This window comes from Dama dama, chromosome 10 (assembly GCF_033118175.1).
Source record: "Dama dama isolate Ldn47 chromosome 10, ASM3311817v1, whole genome shotgun sequence".
In the NCBI taxonomy this organism is placed as follows: domain Eukaryota; kingdom Metazoa; phylum Chordata; class Mammalia; order Artiodactyla; family Cervidae; genus Dama; species Dama dama.
This window is the reverse complement of record NC_083690.1, coordinates 10,788,680-10,804,911: the sequence shown is the minus strand read 5'-3', so window position 1 is coordinate 10,804,911 and position 16,232 is coordinate 10,788,680. Positions and strand designations below refer to the sequence as shown.

The window sequence follows — 16,232 nt, the reverse complement described above, 5'->3', positions numbered from 1 at the left end:
CAATATAGTCAATTTTAGCCGGTCAATTTAAGATTTTGTTTCTGTTGCTTAGGAGGCATAAAGATTTCCCACCAAAAGAACATGAGACTTTTCCTGGGTTGGGGTGGGGTGTTTACCTTGTACTATGTAACTGCACTTCCTGGTCTTGTCCCCAGGCCGGTTCTGTTCTGGTGTCCTTGCTGGATAACAGTGGAGGATCTTGCTCTTGACCCTAAAACATGCAACAAACACTGATGCTTTCTGAGCCAGCAGTTTGAGGATGCTTGCCATCTGCCTGCCTCCTCTTCCTGTCACTGTGAAAAGTTTTCTTCCTGAAGACTTGTTTACCTATCAACAGGCCAGAAGATCTGCTGGTTGGGGAGCTGATGCACACCGAAGTCCTGCTTTGGGGTCAAGGCACTGGGCCTCGCTTGGTGAGTGCCAACCCAAAGGTGCCGTCATCCCCGAACTGAAGCCCTCGTCCTCTGCTGCAGTATGCCCTCCACCGCTCTGGGCCGGAAACAGGGCCTCACAGGGGGTGCTCATCTCTTCAAATTCAGAATCTGGCTCTTCCAGTCATACTGGTTGAAAAGGTAAAGACACAAGAGACTGAAAAACAACATCTTTATTTATGACTGAAGATGTGACAGCATTCACAAAATGCCAAGGAAAGCCATTCCCTGGTTCAGTTTTTTAAATCTCAGAGCCTCTGACGTCTGAACTTTCACTATGTACCAACCAAGGATGCCTCTTTGTGGGAAGTTTCCCACTAACAGCTATTTTTCTGTTTTCTTAATGTCCTAGTGTTACTCATCCACAGTTTTTCCCCTTGGGTCCTGACTGACACTTGTCTACTATGCTCATCTGTTGCGTTTCTTGGGCTATTTGTAGGAGCTGCAGCATCACATCAGTGATCCCTAAGACAGCGGTAAGCAGGATACATCTATGGGAACCCTCCGTGATATATTCTTTCTCTGAGTAACGATGGTAGCCTGGAAATGAACAAAGGGGTTCGCCAAATTAAAGCCTTAAATTTACGGTTCACAACTTCATTTTCCTCAACTCAAACAGCAGGTTGGATAATTTTTTATTTTATAAGAGCTACTGTATTTTTTGTGTACACAGCACACAATGTTTAACTAGCTTTATTACACATGTTAAGTATACAAACTGATTTAGGGAAAACCTCTAGACTGTTTCCCCAAATGATTGACATGGCCCAAAACAAAAGGGCGGAGTTGGGGGGGAGGTACAAATTCATAGCCCTTAGAATATGAATAGAATGGGAAGACATCTAGTCTCAAAAAACCTTGGTGGAGATGCACCCTGGGGAATGATCAGGCCTCAGTAAACAGCTGAATTTCCCTGTACCTGTATGGGACCACAAACAAGTCACCAAAAGTGGACTGTCAACAGAGAAAATGGGGGCTGCTTGCCTCCTAGGGCTTCTCATAGAAGCAACAGCTCCATAGTACCAAAGTTATTGCACCTACGGCTGAGTGGCATGGGTCCATGATATCCATTGAAGTGCTTCTTGAATGCAAATCAGAATTCATTAAACAAGAGGCCACTTACAACATGGGAAAAGGGACTGTCCCTGTATGAAGGGTTCACAACCTGAACTGGCCCTTTAAGACAGTGAATAGTGTTACAGAAACATTGTAAACAAATAATTCAAATATGAAAACGCAAAATGTGCAATTAGAAAATACATTTTTTACTTTTAGGTGAGATTTTCAGAAAACCCAGGAATGGATTTTATGTCACAAAACGGTCCATATCGTCCAAAAATGTCTTTTGATTGGACAGTAAAATAATACTTTCTGGAAGCTAAAAACTGAGATAAAGTACAGGCCATCGGGAGCGGCAAAGCCTTAATCTCTCCGATCTTCTTCCAGATCAGCTGATTACTCGGGCTCTCATGGCAGAGAAAAAGGTGGTAGCTCTCCACGGGGGCGCACTTGGGGTTGATCTTGGTGATGTTCCATGTCAGTGCGATTCCCTTGGGTCTCAGCACCCGTTTGACTTTGAGCTCAGGCTTCTGTGGAGGAAGTGTATCGCGGATTTTGTCTACCAGTTCCGGGAGTAGTGGCGGCGGTTCTGGGAGAGGTGGCAGGTGCTCAAAGGACTCACGAACCTAAAACACGTTCAGAGAAAGTTTAGCAAGCTGAATTGGTGGGTTCTGATTTTTTTTAAAGTGGTCAACTGCAGTTCTACAATATGTTTCCCATTCCTCAATCCATTTATCAAAATCATAAGAGCAAAAGGATGCTTCAAGGATATGTGAGGCTGGTTCCAGTTTTTTCAAACATTAGCTTCTTTTGGAGTTAAGATCTGTACACTTTGGAATATCACTAATTTAGAATGGGTTAGGTCCCAGACCTTCTGGAGAAATATTCCATCTCACTGCCAAACTGTGTTCCCAAACACTGTGCCAATTTACATGAAAAGTACAAGTGTAGGAGAACACCCATTTCCCTCCACCCTCATTAACAACGGCTACTACACTTAAAAATCTTTTCCAATTTGCTGGATTAAAAAATGGACTTGTTTTAATTCTGTAGCTTCTGGAAAATTCAATTACATTATTTTAATTGAGTAAATAAGTAGATTCATAATAGCACATTTAAAAAGCATACTAAAGTGCTTTCGAAGCTGAAACATGACCCACTGTTTCTTCATTAGTGAAATGGGTGCTTTCACTCAACTTGGAACAAATATCCCTTACAGAACATTTTGTATCAGTACCTGGGCTGCATTCTGTGACACTGGGGTTGTCTCTTTTGAGACTGAAACAGCTTTCATACGTGACTCAAGGGTGGATACTGGGCTTTCTGTGAACAACACAAAGTTTAAAAGTAAAATTTATCTGCAATAATCAATCCCATAACCTTTAAAGCCAATAGCAGTTTACATCTTGTGTAATAAGTAAATGTGAGTTAAAATTATAGAACTATGAAATAAGATAAATTTTTGCTAAAAGTTCAAGACCCAAAGGTAACAAATATAGATAATTTTTCTTTTATATGACAAAAAGTCCCCTTTCAAGGTAAACATGTACATTGTGGTGCAACTGGGAACTAGGAAACATTACCCATAGAAGAGGGATTCCTGCTTAGAGCCTTAGGGGCCTAACGGTCAACATGGTTGTCTGTAAACACGGAACGGTTCACAATCCTGTATGAACGTGCAACACAAACAAGATCTGCGAATTCAGACTAGAACTCACGCAGACCTGGGTTGCAAGAATCTCTACTGCTGAGGTCCATGTTAGCCCAGGGGGGAATAAGACATACACTGTGGGCTGCTGGAAGGGAAGGGGAGGAAGGAGAGACAGAACAGAGAATGGGAGAGAGAGAGAGATGGGTAGAAGAAGAAAGAAAAGGAGAAAAATAGAGAAAACGTGGGTGTGAGGGAGAGAAAGAAAGTTTAGTAGGTACAAGATTAGTTTGAGGACAACCAGGGAAAGTATTAAGAGGATAGTAAGAAAAAGGGCTCCATGTTGGAAAGCAAGGCCTGATAACTAGAAATTTCAGAAATTTGAACATATTTAATAAGCAGCAAAAACCATTTTAGATTCATTGTGTGTGCTGTGATATATTAATAACTGTTTAATATACTTTATGAATCTCCTCAAAATTTCTTTCATTTGTGTTTTCCTTTTAACTGACAAGGATAATTAAGATTCTTCATAGTGTTTCAAAGATATCTTATTAGTCACATTATTTACTGGTATTAAAAAAATCTTTTTAGAAGAGGTAATGATTTCATGCTTTTAATTGTAAGATAATCTGCACAGCCTTTTTAACGGGTTTGTTAATTAAAACTAGATTTGTGAAATCATAATCTGCAGGTTAATCAATGCATAAGAGCAGATACAAATAACCTCCTTTATATTTTCAAGTGAACAGTTTCATACCAAAAAAAATTTCAACAGATAAAAGCTTTGCTAACTAATATTCCTTCTTTCAAGGCAGTAGGTCAACAAGCCTTAGCACATTTAAACAGGTTAGAAACAAAACAGGACTTTTGTCCCAAATCAGTAACTGTTTGGATCCTCTCCCTCATCAGTGTCAATGTCTGGCAAACACTCTGCAGCTTTTATCCTTACCTACATAAAAATGGGTGACGGTTACTTCAGAACTTTATATTCTCAAAACAACAGGAGCAAGCACCCCATTATTTTAACATTCTTTCTCATTAAATTGCTAGGGGAGAATTGTGGCTTCTAGTTTCAACTTAATCCTTTGGTGTTTGACCTTCCAGATCCTTTGCTGCAGGTATATGTACATGCATTCACTTATAAATATTTTTTTTTTCATTTATTTTTATTAGTTGGAGGCCACTACAATATTGTAGTGGTTTCTGTCATACATTGACATGAATTAGCCATGGAGTTACATGTATTCCCCATCCCGATCCCCCCTCCCACCTCCCTCTCTACCCGATCCCTCTGGGTCTTCCCAGTGCACCAGGCCCGAGCACTTGTCTCATGCCTCCATGTGTATGCCCAGGAGTGGGATTGCTGGGTCATATGGCAGTTCTATTTCCAGTTTTTTAAGAAATCTCCACACTGTTTTCCATAGTAAATATTTATATTATAGACATGATTTTTAAAGTTTGCATTTAAAAGTGAAAGTGGAAGTCACTGAGTCGTGTCTGACTCTTTGTGACCCCATGACAATAAGCCCACTAGGCTCCTCTGTCCATGGAATTCTCCAGAAAAGGATACTTAAGTGGGTAGCCATTTCCTTCTCCAGGGGATCTTCCTGACCCAAGGATCAAACCTGGGTCTTCTGCACTGAAGGCATTCTTTACCATCTGAGCTACCAGGGAAGCCCATAAAAGTGAACTATTCAGACACAATTTACATATAGTATAATGTACCCATTTAAAATGTGCAACTCTTTTGAGTTTTGATAAATGTACTATTGTGAAACCCTCACCAACTTCAAGATACAATGTTTATATTACATCAAATAGTGTCCCTTTTGATAATACAAATGAATCTGACTCCACATTGGATCTATTTCTTTTATTTGAACCTTTGTATTCTACTGCTTTTGCTGTAAGTTAAAAACATTGCTGATGGCATGAAATATATAGGATAGCTCATTCTCAAGGTGCTGACCTTTAAAGTTATATAACACCTTCCCATTTACATAGAGATTAAAAAGTTGCAGAATAGAGAATAACATTTGTCTTGCTGGAGGTTTAAAGGAACACTGTAAAAGGACCTATGTGAACAAATAGCTGTCAAGAACAAAGGATTCTGACACCAAGAAGTCTGTAGCAACCAACCACATTCCCTCCCCTTTTAGTATAAAAGAAGCCTGAATTCTGACTCAGAGAAGATGGTTCTTTGGGACACTAGTCGACCATCTTCTTAAGTTTCCTGGCTTTCTGAAGGAAGTTGCCACTCCTTGCCCTAACAACTCATCTCTCGATTTACTGGCCTGTCATGCAGTGAGCAGGACAAGCTGAAATTCAGTAATATTCACAGTCCCTCTCTCATCACTGGCCCCATGAAACCATAGGTCTGTTGTCACTAACAATTAGATGGCTTTTTCTAGTATTTGACATAAACCGAATTAACATGGTTTTTGTTCAACATTTTGTTTCTGAGATTCATCAATGTTGTTGTATATGATAATATATTTTGTTCATTTTTATGTTGAGTAGTACTTAGCTCTATAGACAGTTATGCCACAACCTACTTATCTATTGATGAACATTTGGGTTGTTTCTAGTTTGGGACTATTATGAATAAAGTTGCTACGAACATTTGTGTAAAAGTCTTTGTGTAGATGGGCTTCCCCAGTGCCTCAGTGGTAAAGAATCCACCTGCAATAGAGGAGACATGTGAGATGCAGGTTTGATCCCTATGTTAGAAGATCCCCTGCACAAGGAAATGGCAACCTACTCCAGTAATCCTGCCTGAAAAATGGGCTACAGTCCACAGGGTTGCAGAATCTGAGCGACAGAGCATGCACATTTTGTGTAGATGTAGGTTTTCATCTCTCTTGATAAATACCTAAAGATGGAATACTAGTGTCAATTGCTAATGTGTTTAGAAACTGCAAAACCACTTCCAAAGTGGTCTTACCATTTTATATTCCTACCAGGAAAACAAGAGAATTGCAGGTTGTTCCACATCCTTATTAACACTGTATATTTTCAGTTGTTTACATTTCAGCCATTTTAGTGGCTGTGCTATAGCATCTCATTATGGTCTTAACTTCCTATGATGAACAATGTTGAGAATGTCTTCTGTTTATTTGCCATCCCCGTATCTTTTCTAGTGATGGGTCACCTACTTGCTTTGGGTTTAATTTGTTCTTTTTGTACGTAAGGCAGTTGCTGTTGCTCAGCTGCTCGGTTGTGTTCAACTCTGCAACACAACAGACTGCAGCATGCCAGGCTTCCCTGTCCATCACCATCTCCAGGAACTTGCTCAAACTCATGTCCACTGAATCAGTGATACCATCTACCCATCTCATCCTCTGTCATCCACTTCTCCTTCTGCCTTCAATCTTTTCCAGCATCAGGGTCTTTTCCAATGAGTCAGCTCTTTGCATTAGGTGGCCAAAGTATTAGAGCTTCAGTTTCAGCATTAGTCCTTCCAATGAATATTCAGGGTTGATTTCCTTCAGGTTTGACTGGCTTGATCTTCTTGCAGTCCAGGGGACTCTCAAGAGTCTTCTCCAACACCACAGCTCAAAAACATCAATTCTTTGGCACTTAGCCTTCTTTATGGTCCAACTCTCATATCCATCCATGACTACTGGAAAAACCATAGCTTTGACTAGACGGACCTTTGTCAGCAAAGCAATGTCTTAAGGCAGAATCTTAGGTTATTCATGTTAGACTTTCATTTTACTTTCTATCTTTCCTAATATAAATAATGCTAGTAATTTTCTCTAAGCACTGCTTTAGTTGCATTCCTTTAGATTTTGATATGCTGTGTTTTCATTCAGTTCAAAATATTTTTAAACTTCCCTTTGGATTTCTTTGACTCATGGGTTATTGAGAAATACAATCTTTAGTTTCCAAATATCTAGGTATTACCCAAATAGCTTTCTGTTACTGATTACTTGTTGTATTGTATCTGTAATCATAGAATATATTCTCTATCCTTTTAAATATACTGAGACTAGTTTTACAGTAGAACCAGTTTTGTGGTATGTTTCATATGCACTTAAAAAGAATGCATATTCTGTGACTGCGTTTGCATGTTCTATAAATGTCAAGTAGATTATTTAGTTGGTTGATAGTGTGGCTCAGGGTTCTATAACTTTACTGACTATATATTGTATCAACTACTGAGAAGGGAGTGTTGGCACCTCAAATTATAATTACCTTTCTATTTATAATTTCGTCCAATTAGTTTTTATATTAGGAATCTTGAAGTTCTACCATAACGTGCGTTAAGTGTAGATTTGTTTTTTGGGTACACTGGGTCAGCCAAAACAACTGGTTTGTTTTTTGGTTGCAGCGTGTGGGCTTACTCTAGCTGCAGCGTGCATGGACTTTTCCTGTTGTAGTCCAAGGGCTCTAGAGCATGCAGGCTCAGTAGCTGTGGCACATGGGCTCAGCTGCCCCATGCATCATGGCATGTGGGATTTTAGTTCCCCTACCCAGGACTGAACCTACATCCCTGCATTGGAAGGCAGATTCTTAACCACTGGACCACCAGGGAAGTCCCATAAACATAGGTTTAGTGTGCCTTTCTGATGAAATGACTGTTGCACTGTTATGAAACAGCCTTTTTTTTCCCCTAGTAATATTCCTTGTTCTTAAGTCAGTCTTATAATAATATAGCCACTGTAACTTTATGATTAGTGTCTGCATGGCTTACCTTCTTACACCCTTTTAATTTTAACCTATCCATATATTTATATTTAATGCACATCATGTAGCTATCATAGTTGGGTCTTGTTTTGTTATCCAGTCCAACAGTGTGGTTGCTTAATATGCTGTTTATTCCATCTACTGAACTTTCAGTAGTTTCTTTTTACTTCATTTGATTTTCTATCTTTTATTTCTCTTATTTGTTCATGTTTTCCTTTAAAACTCTGAGTATATTTCTATCAGTTCTTTTAAGGTCTTAGTCTGTTAATTCTGTCATCTGTCAAAAGTCTTTCTTTTGACTAATTTTTCTCCTGGTTTTGGATTCCATTTTTCTTCCTCTATCTCAAGTGACTTTTAAAAATTTGATGATGAATATTATGAATTTTACATGGTTGTGTGTTGAATTCTATTGTCTTCTCTGAAAAAAAGCAGGCTTTGTGTGATTAGCCGCTTACTTCGGTCTTATTAGGGCAAAGCTAGAGCTGCCTTTGCTCTAAGATGAGTTCACACCCATGTATTCAGTGAGAGAGAATCTGCCACTATGGCGTGTCAGGTATGGAACACTTCCCACTGCTGTCTGAGCTCTGGAGAATGTTTGGCGTGAAGCTCGTTGGTCACTCTGCCCAGTTTCATGCAATCTCACTCTATGCGTGTGTGACTCGATATTTCAGCAGACTCAAGAGGACTCCTATGCTAACCTCTTGGAACTCTTTCTCTGAGTGGCTTCCTCATCTCAGTATTCTTCACCTCATTCCAGCTACCTCGGCCTCTCTGCGCGTCAGTCGCTGCCTCCGCCTGAGCAAGACAGCCTCCCTCTGCTTAGGATTTCCGTCAGAGGACGTCAATCTAGAACGAAATCTGGGGCAACTCACAGGGCTCATCTCATTCATTCCCTTCTCTCAGAGACTGCAGTCCTGTACTGTAATATGTGAAAAAAATTTTCCTAGATCTTGTTTAGTTTTCTACTAGTTTAAGTCTGATCCCATTAACTCCACCCTGAGTCTACATATGTACTTTCATAACTTTTTTCTCTTGACATATTATTAACATGTTTATATAAATATATATATACTTGTTTGATATTATTTTTAGTGGCTGAATATGGTTGTACCATATAAATCTAATTTTTGCAATTAATCTCTTATTTCTAGAAATTTAAGGGTTTCCAAAGTTTTATTTTTCATGAATAGCACTGCAATGAACATTTTCATATTTCCTCTATACTTTAGGCTTTTCAGATAATTATTCAAAGAATTGACTCACAAGGCTTGCATATTTGTAAAGTTTCGATGTAACAAAATGTCTTCCAGAAAAATTAATTTACAATCCTGTTCATAGTATATAAACTTACATTTCTTTTAAAACTATTTAATGGGCCTCTCCTTTGGGGTTGGCCCACCCTCATGCCTCGAGGGTGTACTATCCTTTGTTTTTCCTAATAAAACTGAGTTGTAACAGAGCTGTAAAACAAACAAACAAACAAACACAAAAAACGATTTAATGCAAAATCTGCATTAATTCAACATTCTTTGGGGAAAAGTATACTGTGTGCCAAGCACTGTGCTAAAAAGATGAAAATACACGGATTAATAAAAACATTAAAGTTGCTGCAAAGAACGTTAAGTCTTTTTAGGAAGACAGATATGTGCAGAAACAATTATAGAACAGAAAAATAAAGGTATAATATAGGCATGCACAAAATACCAAGGGTAAGGAGAGCCAAGATAGCCAATTTCTGCCTGGAAGGAATAGTTCAGCACAAGTGTCTAAACTGAATATATTAAAATATGAGAAGTGGGATCATCAAACAAGCCTAAGAAGGTACAGAGGGGAGAGCATTCCTGGCAGACAGAATAGCATATGTAGTGATGGCAAGGAGAGAAGCAGCACTACCTACTGAGATGCTATTAAGGCAGAGGGAAGGAATTTGTAGAAGATAAAGCTAAAAAAGTTTTCAAGGTCTAAGTCATTAAAAATTCTGTATAGGGCGAGAGGAACTTTCAAGAGGGAGGGGACATATGTATACTTACGGCTGATTTATGCTGCTGTATGGCAGAAACCAACACAGCACTGTAAAGCAATTATCTACCATTTAAAAATTAAAAAAAAAAAATAAAGGTATTTAATAAAAGAATTCTGTATATCTTGTTAATGAATTTGGATTTTACTCTAAAGACAAAAATATACACCAGATTCATTATGGACTCCAATTCATTTTAATCTTTTTGAAATTGGAAACTGAAGGGTTTTTTGATTCTATCATGAAGTTCCTGAAGATTTCAATAGTTCAACCTTTGTTTGGATCCACAGTTGTGATGGGAGAATGAACTGGACTGTGTAGTTCATATAGTAATCTCTGCTTTTAAGTATCACATAATTTACCAATCCTAATAAGTGGAATTCAAATATTTCATCAAAATAGTACCATAAACACACAAGTGCAATTAGGAGATGAAACCTTGTAATTTATTAGCAGCCCTAGAACACTGCATTTCACTTCTCTTTGTTTAAATCTGAGAAACAGGGCCCTGCTGTCACATTTTCAGGTTATGCCCTGGAATCCTCTCATAGCCATTATTGTTTAAGGAAAACAGGGGTGTCTCACAGGTAAAACAGAGATTTCCAATAGCCCCAGGCAACCCAGATGAGTGAATGGATAAATCACTACACATTCACATCATGGAATACTACTCGGCAATAAAAAGGAATACTTGCTCAACAACTTGGATGACCCTTGGGGGAAATGACGATGAGTGAAAGAAGGATACATATTATATCACATTTATATAACATTCACACAACAATATAATAGTGAGGAACAGATTAGTGGTTGCCAGGGTTTAGGGACTGGGGGAAAATCCTAAAAAAATCCTTACGGGTAGTATGAGGGAAACTTGGAGTTGTGTAATTTGATTGTAGTGGCAGCTCCACAAATCTACACATGATAAAATTAATGTACACTAACACACACAAAAAACTTCATAAATGGGTCAAACGTATTTTGAGTTGTTACCCTTTCCCACTTTCTTGAAAAAGAAAAATCCTTTACCTGTGTTGCAGTTTGACAGGTCTTCTTTTGTCAGGTCAATCACAGAATCATGTTTCTTCTCTATAGCCTGGAAAGTTGTTAAAAATGATTGTGCCTCAACAGAAAATGTTTTTTTAAAAATAAAACACACAAAAAATAAAATAAAACACGTTATTTCAAATTACCATTTATAAGCTAGAGATTGAACATTCTTTAAGTTTTATGGTTTAGTTCAACTCTACTATGAAAGAGAAGCTTGTAAAATACTATCCAGTTTCTGTGAGGATGACTAAGTAGAGTCTAAATGATTTAATCTGGTAATAAATACAGTTGTGAAACATGTTTATCATTAGCTGTTTGCTTTTTAATGTTTAAACTGGACTGGAACCTGGTCATGCTAGCTAATCAGATATTAATTTCTCAGAGAATGACTCTCCCAAAGAATGAATGACATAGATGAGTCATCCAACATGTAGCAACACTAAAGTTCCTAGAACTAACATATTCAAATAAATAATATTCAGAGACAATGTTTGCTACCTACCATAGCTCTCTTTTCAGCATTAGCTGAACTGTTAGAATTTCCTGATGTAATTTTTCCAGTAGCTGAAAGAAAATTATTAAAATATGAACATTTGACAAGTTTACTAACTATTAAATATTTATGGACCTTATAAGATACAAATTCTGAAACAATAATAATGGGGATGCTAACTAACCATTATATAATCATAAAAAATTGTAACTCAACTGACTCATTCCAAAGACCAACAAACCAGTCCAAAAAAAGCAAAACCTAATTTTGGTTCAAAAGGTTTTGTCCTTTGGTACCTTTACAACTGTATTAGTAACGCTTTTTTGAGTATCTGTCTGTAAACTACTGCAGCATTTGAGGAAATAAACTTGGAAATGTACATATTTTTAAAATTTATAGTATCTTTAGATTAGCCCACCTGCAATGGCTGAAGAGGATTCTTCATAGAACCAGTAAAGGCATCAGATAAATGTGTAATATCCCTTAACTATCTGATTTATAATCTTAACAGCCCAAATCATGAGGGCAATTAAGTAGTTATGTAAGTGGAGATAAAGTTTTCTGAAAATAAGATGTAAATTAAATTCTCTAATATATACTAAAACTGAAAACAAAATGGGGAATTTTGAAGAAGAAATTATGAGCCAACAAGATAGCTATTTTAAGGGAAAGGAAATTGATTGGGAATCTAAGGTTAAAGATTTTTACCTAAGTATAATGAGAAACTCTAAAGAGTAACATAGGTGTTATTTTTTAAAATTAAAAAAATCAAAGATACCAGAGATTAGCCAAACTTTATTTTTTGCTTTTTTTGACTGTGCTGTGCAGTGTGTGGGATCTTAGTTCCCCAGTCAGAGATCAAACCTGTTCCCTCTGAGTTGGGAGACCAGTCTTGACCACTGAACCACCAGGAAAGTCCCAGATTAGCCAAACTTTAAATCCTAAGTACATCACTACCACCACCAAGACCAGAGCAAACAAGTACAAATAACAGATATGAAAGGTAAGTAGTTTTATAATTTATAAAGCCATTCAACACACGTAAAGAAAGAAACAAGTAAAGAAAGAAAAGGCCATAAATTGATTAACACAAGGTTAAAAAGAACCTCAACTTTATTAAACAATCAACTGATTTATTCAGGTTAATCACAGACATAAATTAAACATTTTTTGAGAGTAGAATTTTCAAGTCTGTTTTAAACAAATACTGATTTGAGGCTTTCCGATTTGACAGATCATATTTTAATCAACTTAACATACCTGTTAGATTTGATGTAACTGGAGTTTTCAGATTAAGATTTTCCACAGAAATCAATAGGACATCATCATTACTTAAATGAAACAAACATGTATTATTATGTTGAGACATGTAATCAATGGTTATAATTATTCTATTTTACCATTCCATAATTGATATGGGGGGTCAGAATGAAGATGATTAACCAAGTACCCAAGAAACCCTGGGCATAACCAATTAGTTATATAATCAAAAGTTCACAATACACAATGAATTTAGTAGAAATCCTTAAAATTTAGTAGAGATTCATTTACAATAAAGCCAAATGTATAATCTATAAGTATATGATATCTGTACATGTACAAAATATACAAATGTCACTCTAGCACACATATCTGCCTTCATGAAAATGAAACAATGTAAAAATAAATTAAACTCTTTGTTACAGATGAAGAAGTATTAAAAATATATTAAAAAATTAATTGTTACATTATATTACTATAGTAGCAACATTTACCACACAAAAGAAACTGAGGAAAGGATGATAAATGATGCTGATTCTAGTTACAGAATATTCTGAGTCAGAAGACTGTCTTCTGCTCCATTTTACTCTGACTGCACTTTTTTGAATCTGACACTGACATTTAAAATTGGAATTTTTGTTAAGAAAATCTTAACACAAATTTTAGTAAGCCAATTTAATTTGCTACATGAATTTCACATGACTAGTACACAAGGTTGTGCCATTTTCTTATAGATGCTTTTAATTCTTAGCTTTGCTATTTGATCTATGATTCATTTCAAGTTATTTTTGTATATGTTGTAAGAGGTTCACTTTTCCCCTCTGGTTACTCCAGCAACATTTGTTGAAAAGACTACCTCTTCCCTATTAAATTATTTCGGCAACGTCATTGAAAACCAATGGACTCTCTGTAGACTCTAATTTGTCCATTGATTTATATTTCTTTCCTCATGCCAACACCATTCTCTTAATTCTTATAGCTTCACAGTAAGTCGAACTCAGGTAGTGTATGTCTTCCAATGTTATTCTTTTATAACACTGTTTTCATCTTCTAGGTCTTTTGCTTTTCACGCAGGCTTTTTGTTGTTGTTGTTAGTTTATTTTTGGTTGTGCTGGTCTTCAGTGCTGTACAGGCTTCTCCCTAGTTGTGGTGCATGGGCATCTCACTGGTGTGGAGCACAGGCTCCACGGTATGAAGGCTTCACAAGCTGTAGCACATGGGCATAGTGGTTGCGGCTCCTGGGCTCCAGAGCACAGGTTCAGTATTTGTGGTGTGTGTGTGGGCTTAGTTGCTCTGCGGCATGTGCCATCTTTCTGGACAAGGGATTGAATCCATTGTCTCCTGCACTGACAGGCAGATTCTTTACCACTGAGGCACCAAGGAAACACTTCACACAAGGTTTGGATCCGTTTGTTACTTTCTACAGAAAAGGATGCCAAGATTTTGATTAAGAGTGCACTAAATATATACAACAATCTGGGTGAAGTGACATCAACATGAATTTTATGATTTGTAAACATGGCATCTCACTATATATTTATACCTCCTTTGTCTCAGTAATATTTTGTACATTTAAAAATTACTAAATAACTTTTCCAACAGCAGTTTTCCATTTATAATAAAGTTGTAGAAACTAGTGTTTTCCCATATACCCCCTAACCCCTCCCACACACAACCTCCCACGGCGGTACTCTTGTTACAACTGCTGAAACTATGCTAACATTACCACTATCGCCAAAGTTCATAGTTTAGCATTCACTCTCTTTTAAAACTATTTGGCTGCATGGGGTCTTAGTTGTGGCATATATATAAATATATATATATATATATATATATATATGAATGTATGTGTGTGTGTATACACACACACACACACACACACACACATATATATATATGTGTTGTGGCAGGCAGGATTTCCAGCTGTGGCATAGGCACTGCACTCTTCGTTGTGGCATGTGGGATCTGGTTCCTTGACCAGGGATCAACCCGGGGTCCCTACATTGGGAGCACAGCCAGCCACTGGACCACCAGGGAAGTCCCACAGTAGCATTTACTCTTAGTGTTAGGATGTTCTATGGATATTGACAAATGTACAATGACAAGTATCCACCATTACAGTATAATATAAAATAGTTTCACTGCCCCCAAATCCCCAGTGCTTTGCCTATTCATCCCTCCCTACTAACTTCTGGCAACATTTGATTTCTTACTATCTCCATAGTTTTACCTTTTCTAGAATGTCATGTAGTTGAAATCATCAGTATACGGCTTTCTCAGATTGACTTCTTTCATTTAAAAATACACATTTAAGTTTCCTCCATGTCTTTTCATAGCTTGATAGCTCATTTCTTTCTTTTTTTTTTTTTTAAGCACTAAATAGTATTCTATTGTCTGAATGTACCACATTTGTTTATCCATTCACTTACGGAAGGACATCCTGGGGCAAGTTTTGGCAATTATGATTAAAACTACATTTTATATGATTCTATTTTCTGTCCTTTTTTAGCATACTATACTATTGTAATTAGTGGCTCCCCTAGAGTTTGCAAAATACTTTGACAACTAATCCAAGTCAGTTGTCAAATAAATACTACATTGCTTCACAAGGAGTACCTTCGTACTCAGTTACAGCTGACTCTTTGCGACCCCTTAACTGTAGCCCATCAAGCTCCTCTGTCCATGGAATTTCCCAACAAGAATACTGGAGTGGGTTGCCATTTCCTCTTCTAGGGGATCTTTCCCACCTAGGAGTTGAACCTGCGTCTCCTGCATGGCAGGCAGATTCGTTTCTGTTGAGTCACTGATAAAGCCCCTACAAGTACCTTATAATAATAAAATATTCCTAATTCCTCTTTCTGTTCCTTGAATCACTGCTGCCATTCATTTCACTTATAGTAAGTATGTTAATGAGCACACACATGCATACACAATCAAATACACTGTTGCTATTAATTTGAACTCATCAGTTAAATCAACTAAGCAGAAGAAAAATAAAAGGTTCTACTTTATGTTCACTTATTCCTCTTCTTTATGTAGATCTGATTTTCTGACATACCATTTTCTTTCTCTATGAAGAATTTTAAAGCAGATCTACTGGCAACTAATACCCTAAATTTTTGTCTGAGAAAGTCTATTTCTCCAACTTTGAAGGAGATGTTTACAATGCAAAGCATTTTAGGTTCGTAAATTTTGTTCTCGTAACACTTGAAATACTTTACTTTCTTATTGTTTGTATAGCTTAAAGGAGAAGTTGATATAACTCTTACCTTAGCTCTCTATAGACAAGGTGTTTTTTCCTTAGCTTTCAAGATAGCTTCAATTTTCTGAAGTTTCAATTATGTTTAGATGTATGTGTTTGGTATTTATCCTGCTTGGTGTTCTGTGAGTTCCCTGGATCTGTGGTTTGGTCTCTAACGTTTATTTGGGAGAAATTTTTAGTCACTGCTACTTCAAACACTGCTTTTGTTCCTTTCTTTCTTCCTTCTGGAATTCCCATTATGCATCTGTAACTCCCTTTGTGGTAGGCGTCCTGAGTTCTTGGATATTCTGGGTTGTTATTGTTTTGTCACTTTTTTT

The 16,232-nt window shown here is 37.2% G+C and overlaps 1 protein-coding gene across 1 annotated transcript in view; it reads right to left on the bottom strand.

Annotated features, from left to right (window-relative positions):
• Nucleotides 1-439: 439 nt before the first annotated feature.
• The window catches only part of ATF7IP2 (activating transcription factor 7 interacting protein 2), a 68,052-nt gene continuing 52,259 nt past the window's right edge, over nucleotides 440-16,232 (bottom strand). Inside the window, exons 7-11 of the mRNA XM_061153958.1 lie at nucleotides 12,654-12,724; nucleotides 11,403-11,464; nucleotides 10,880-10,946; nucleotides 2,728-2,813; nucleotides 440-2,116 (exon numbers count right to left, since the gene is read on the bottom strand). Of these exons, the coding sequence (XP_061009941.1) occupies nucleotides 1,703-2,116; nucleotides 2,728-2,813; nucleotides 10,880-10,946; nucleotides 11,403-11,464; nucleotides 12,654-12,724 (700 nt within the window). The 3' untranslated portion in view covers nucleotides 440-1,702. The remainder of the gene's footprint in view (nucleotides 2,117-2,727; nucleotides 2,814-10,879; nucleotides 10,947-11,402; nucleotides 11,465-12,653; nucleotides 12,725-16,232) is intronic.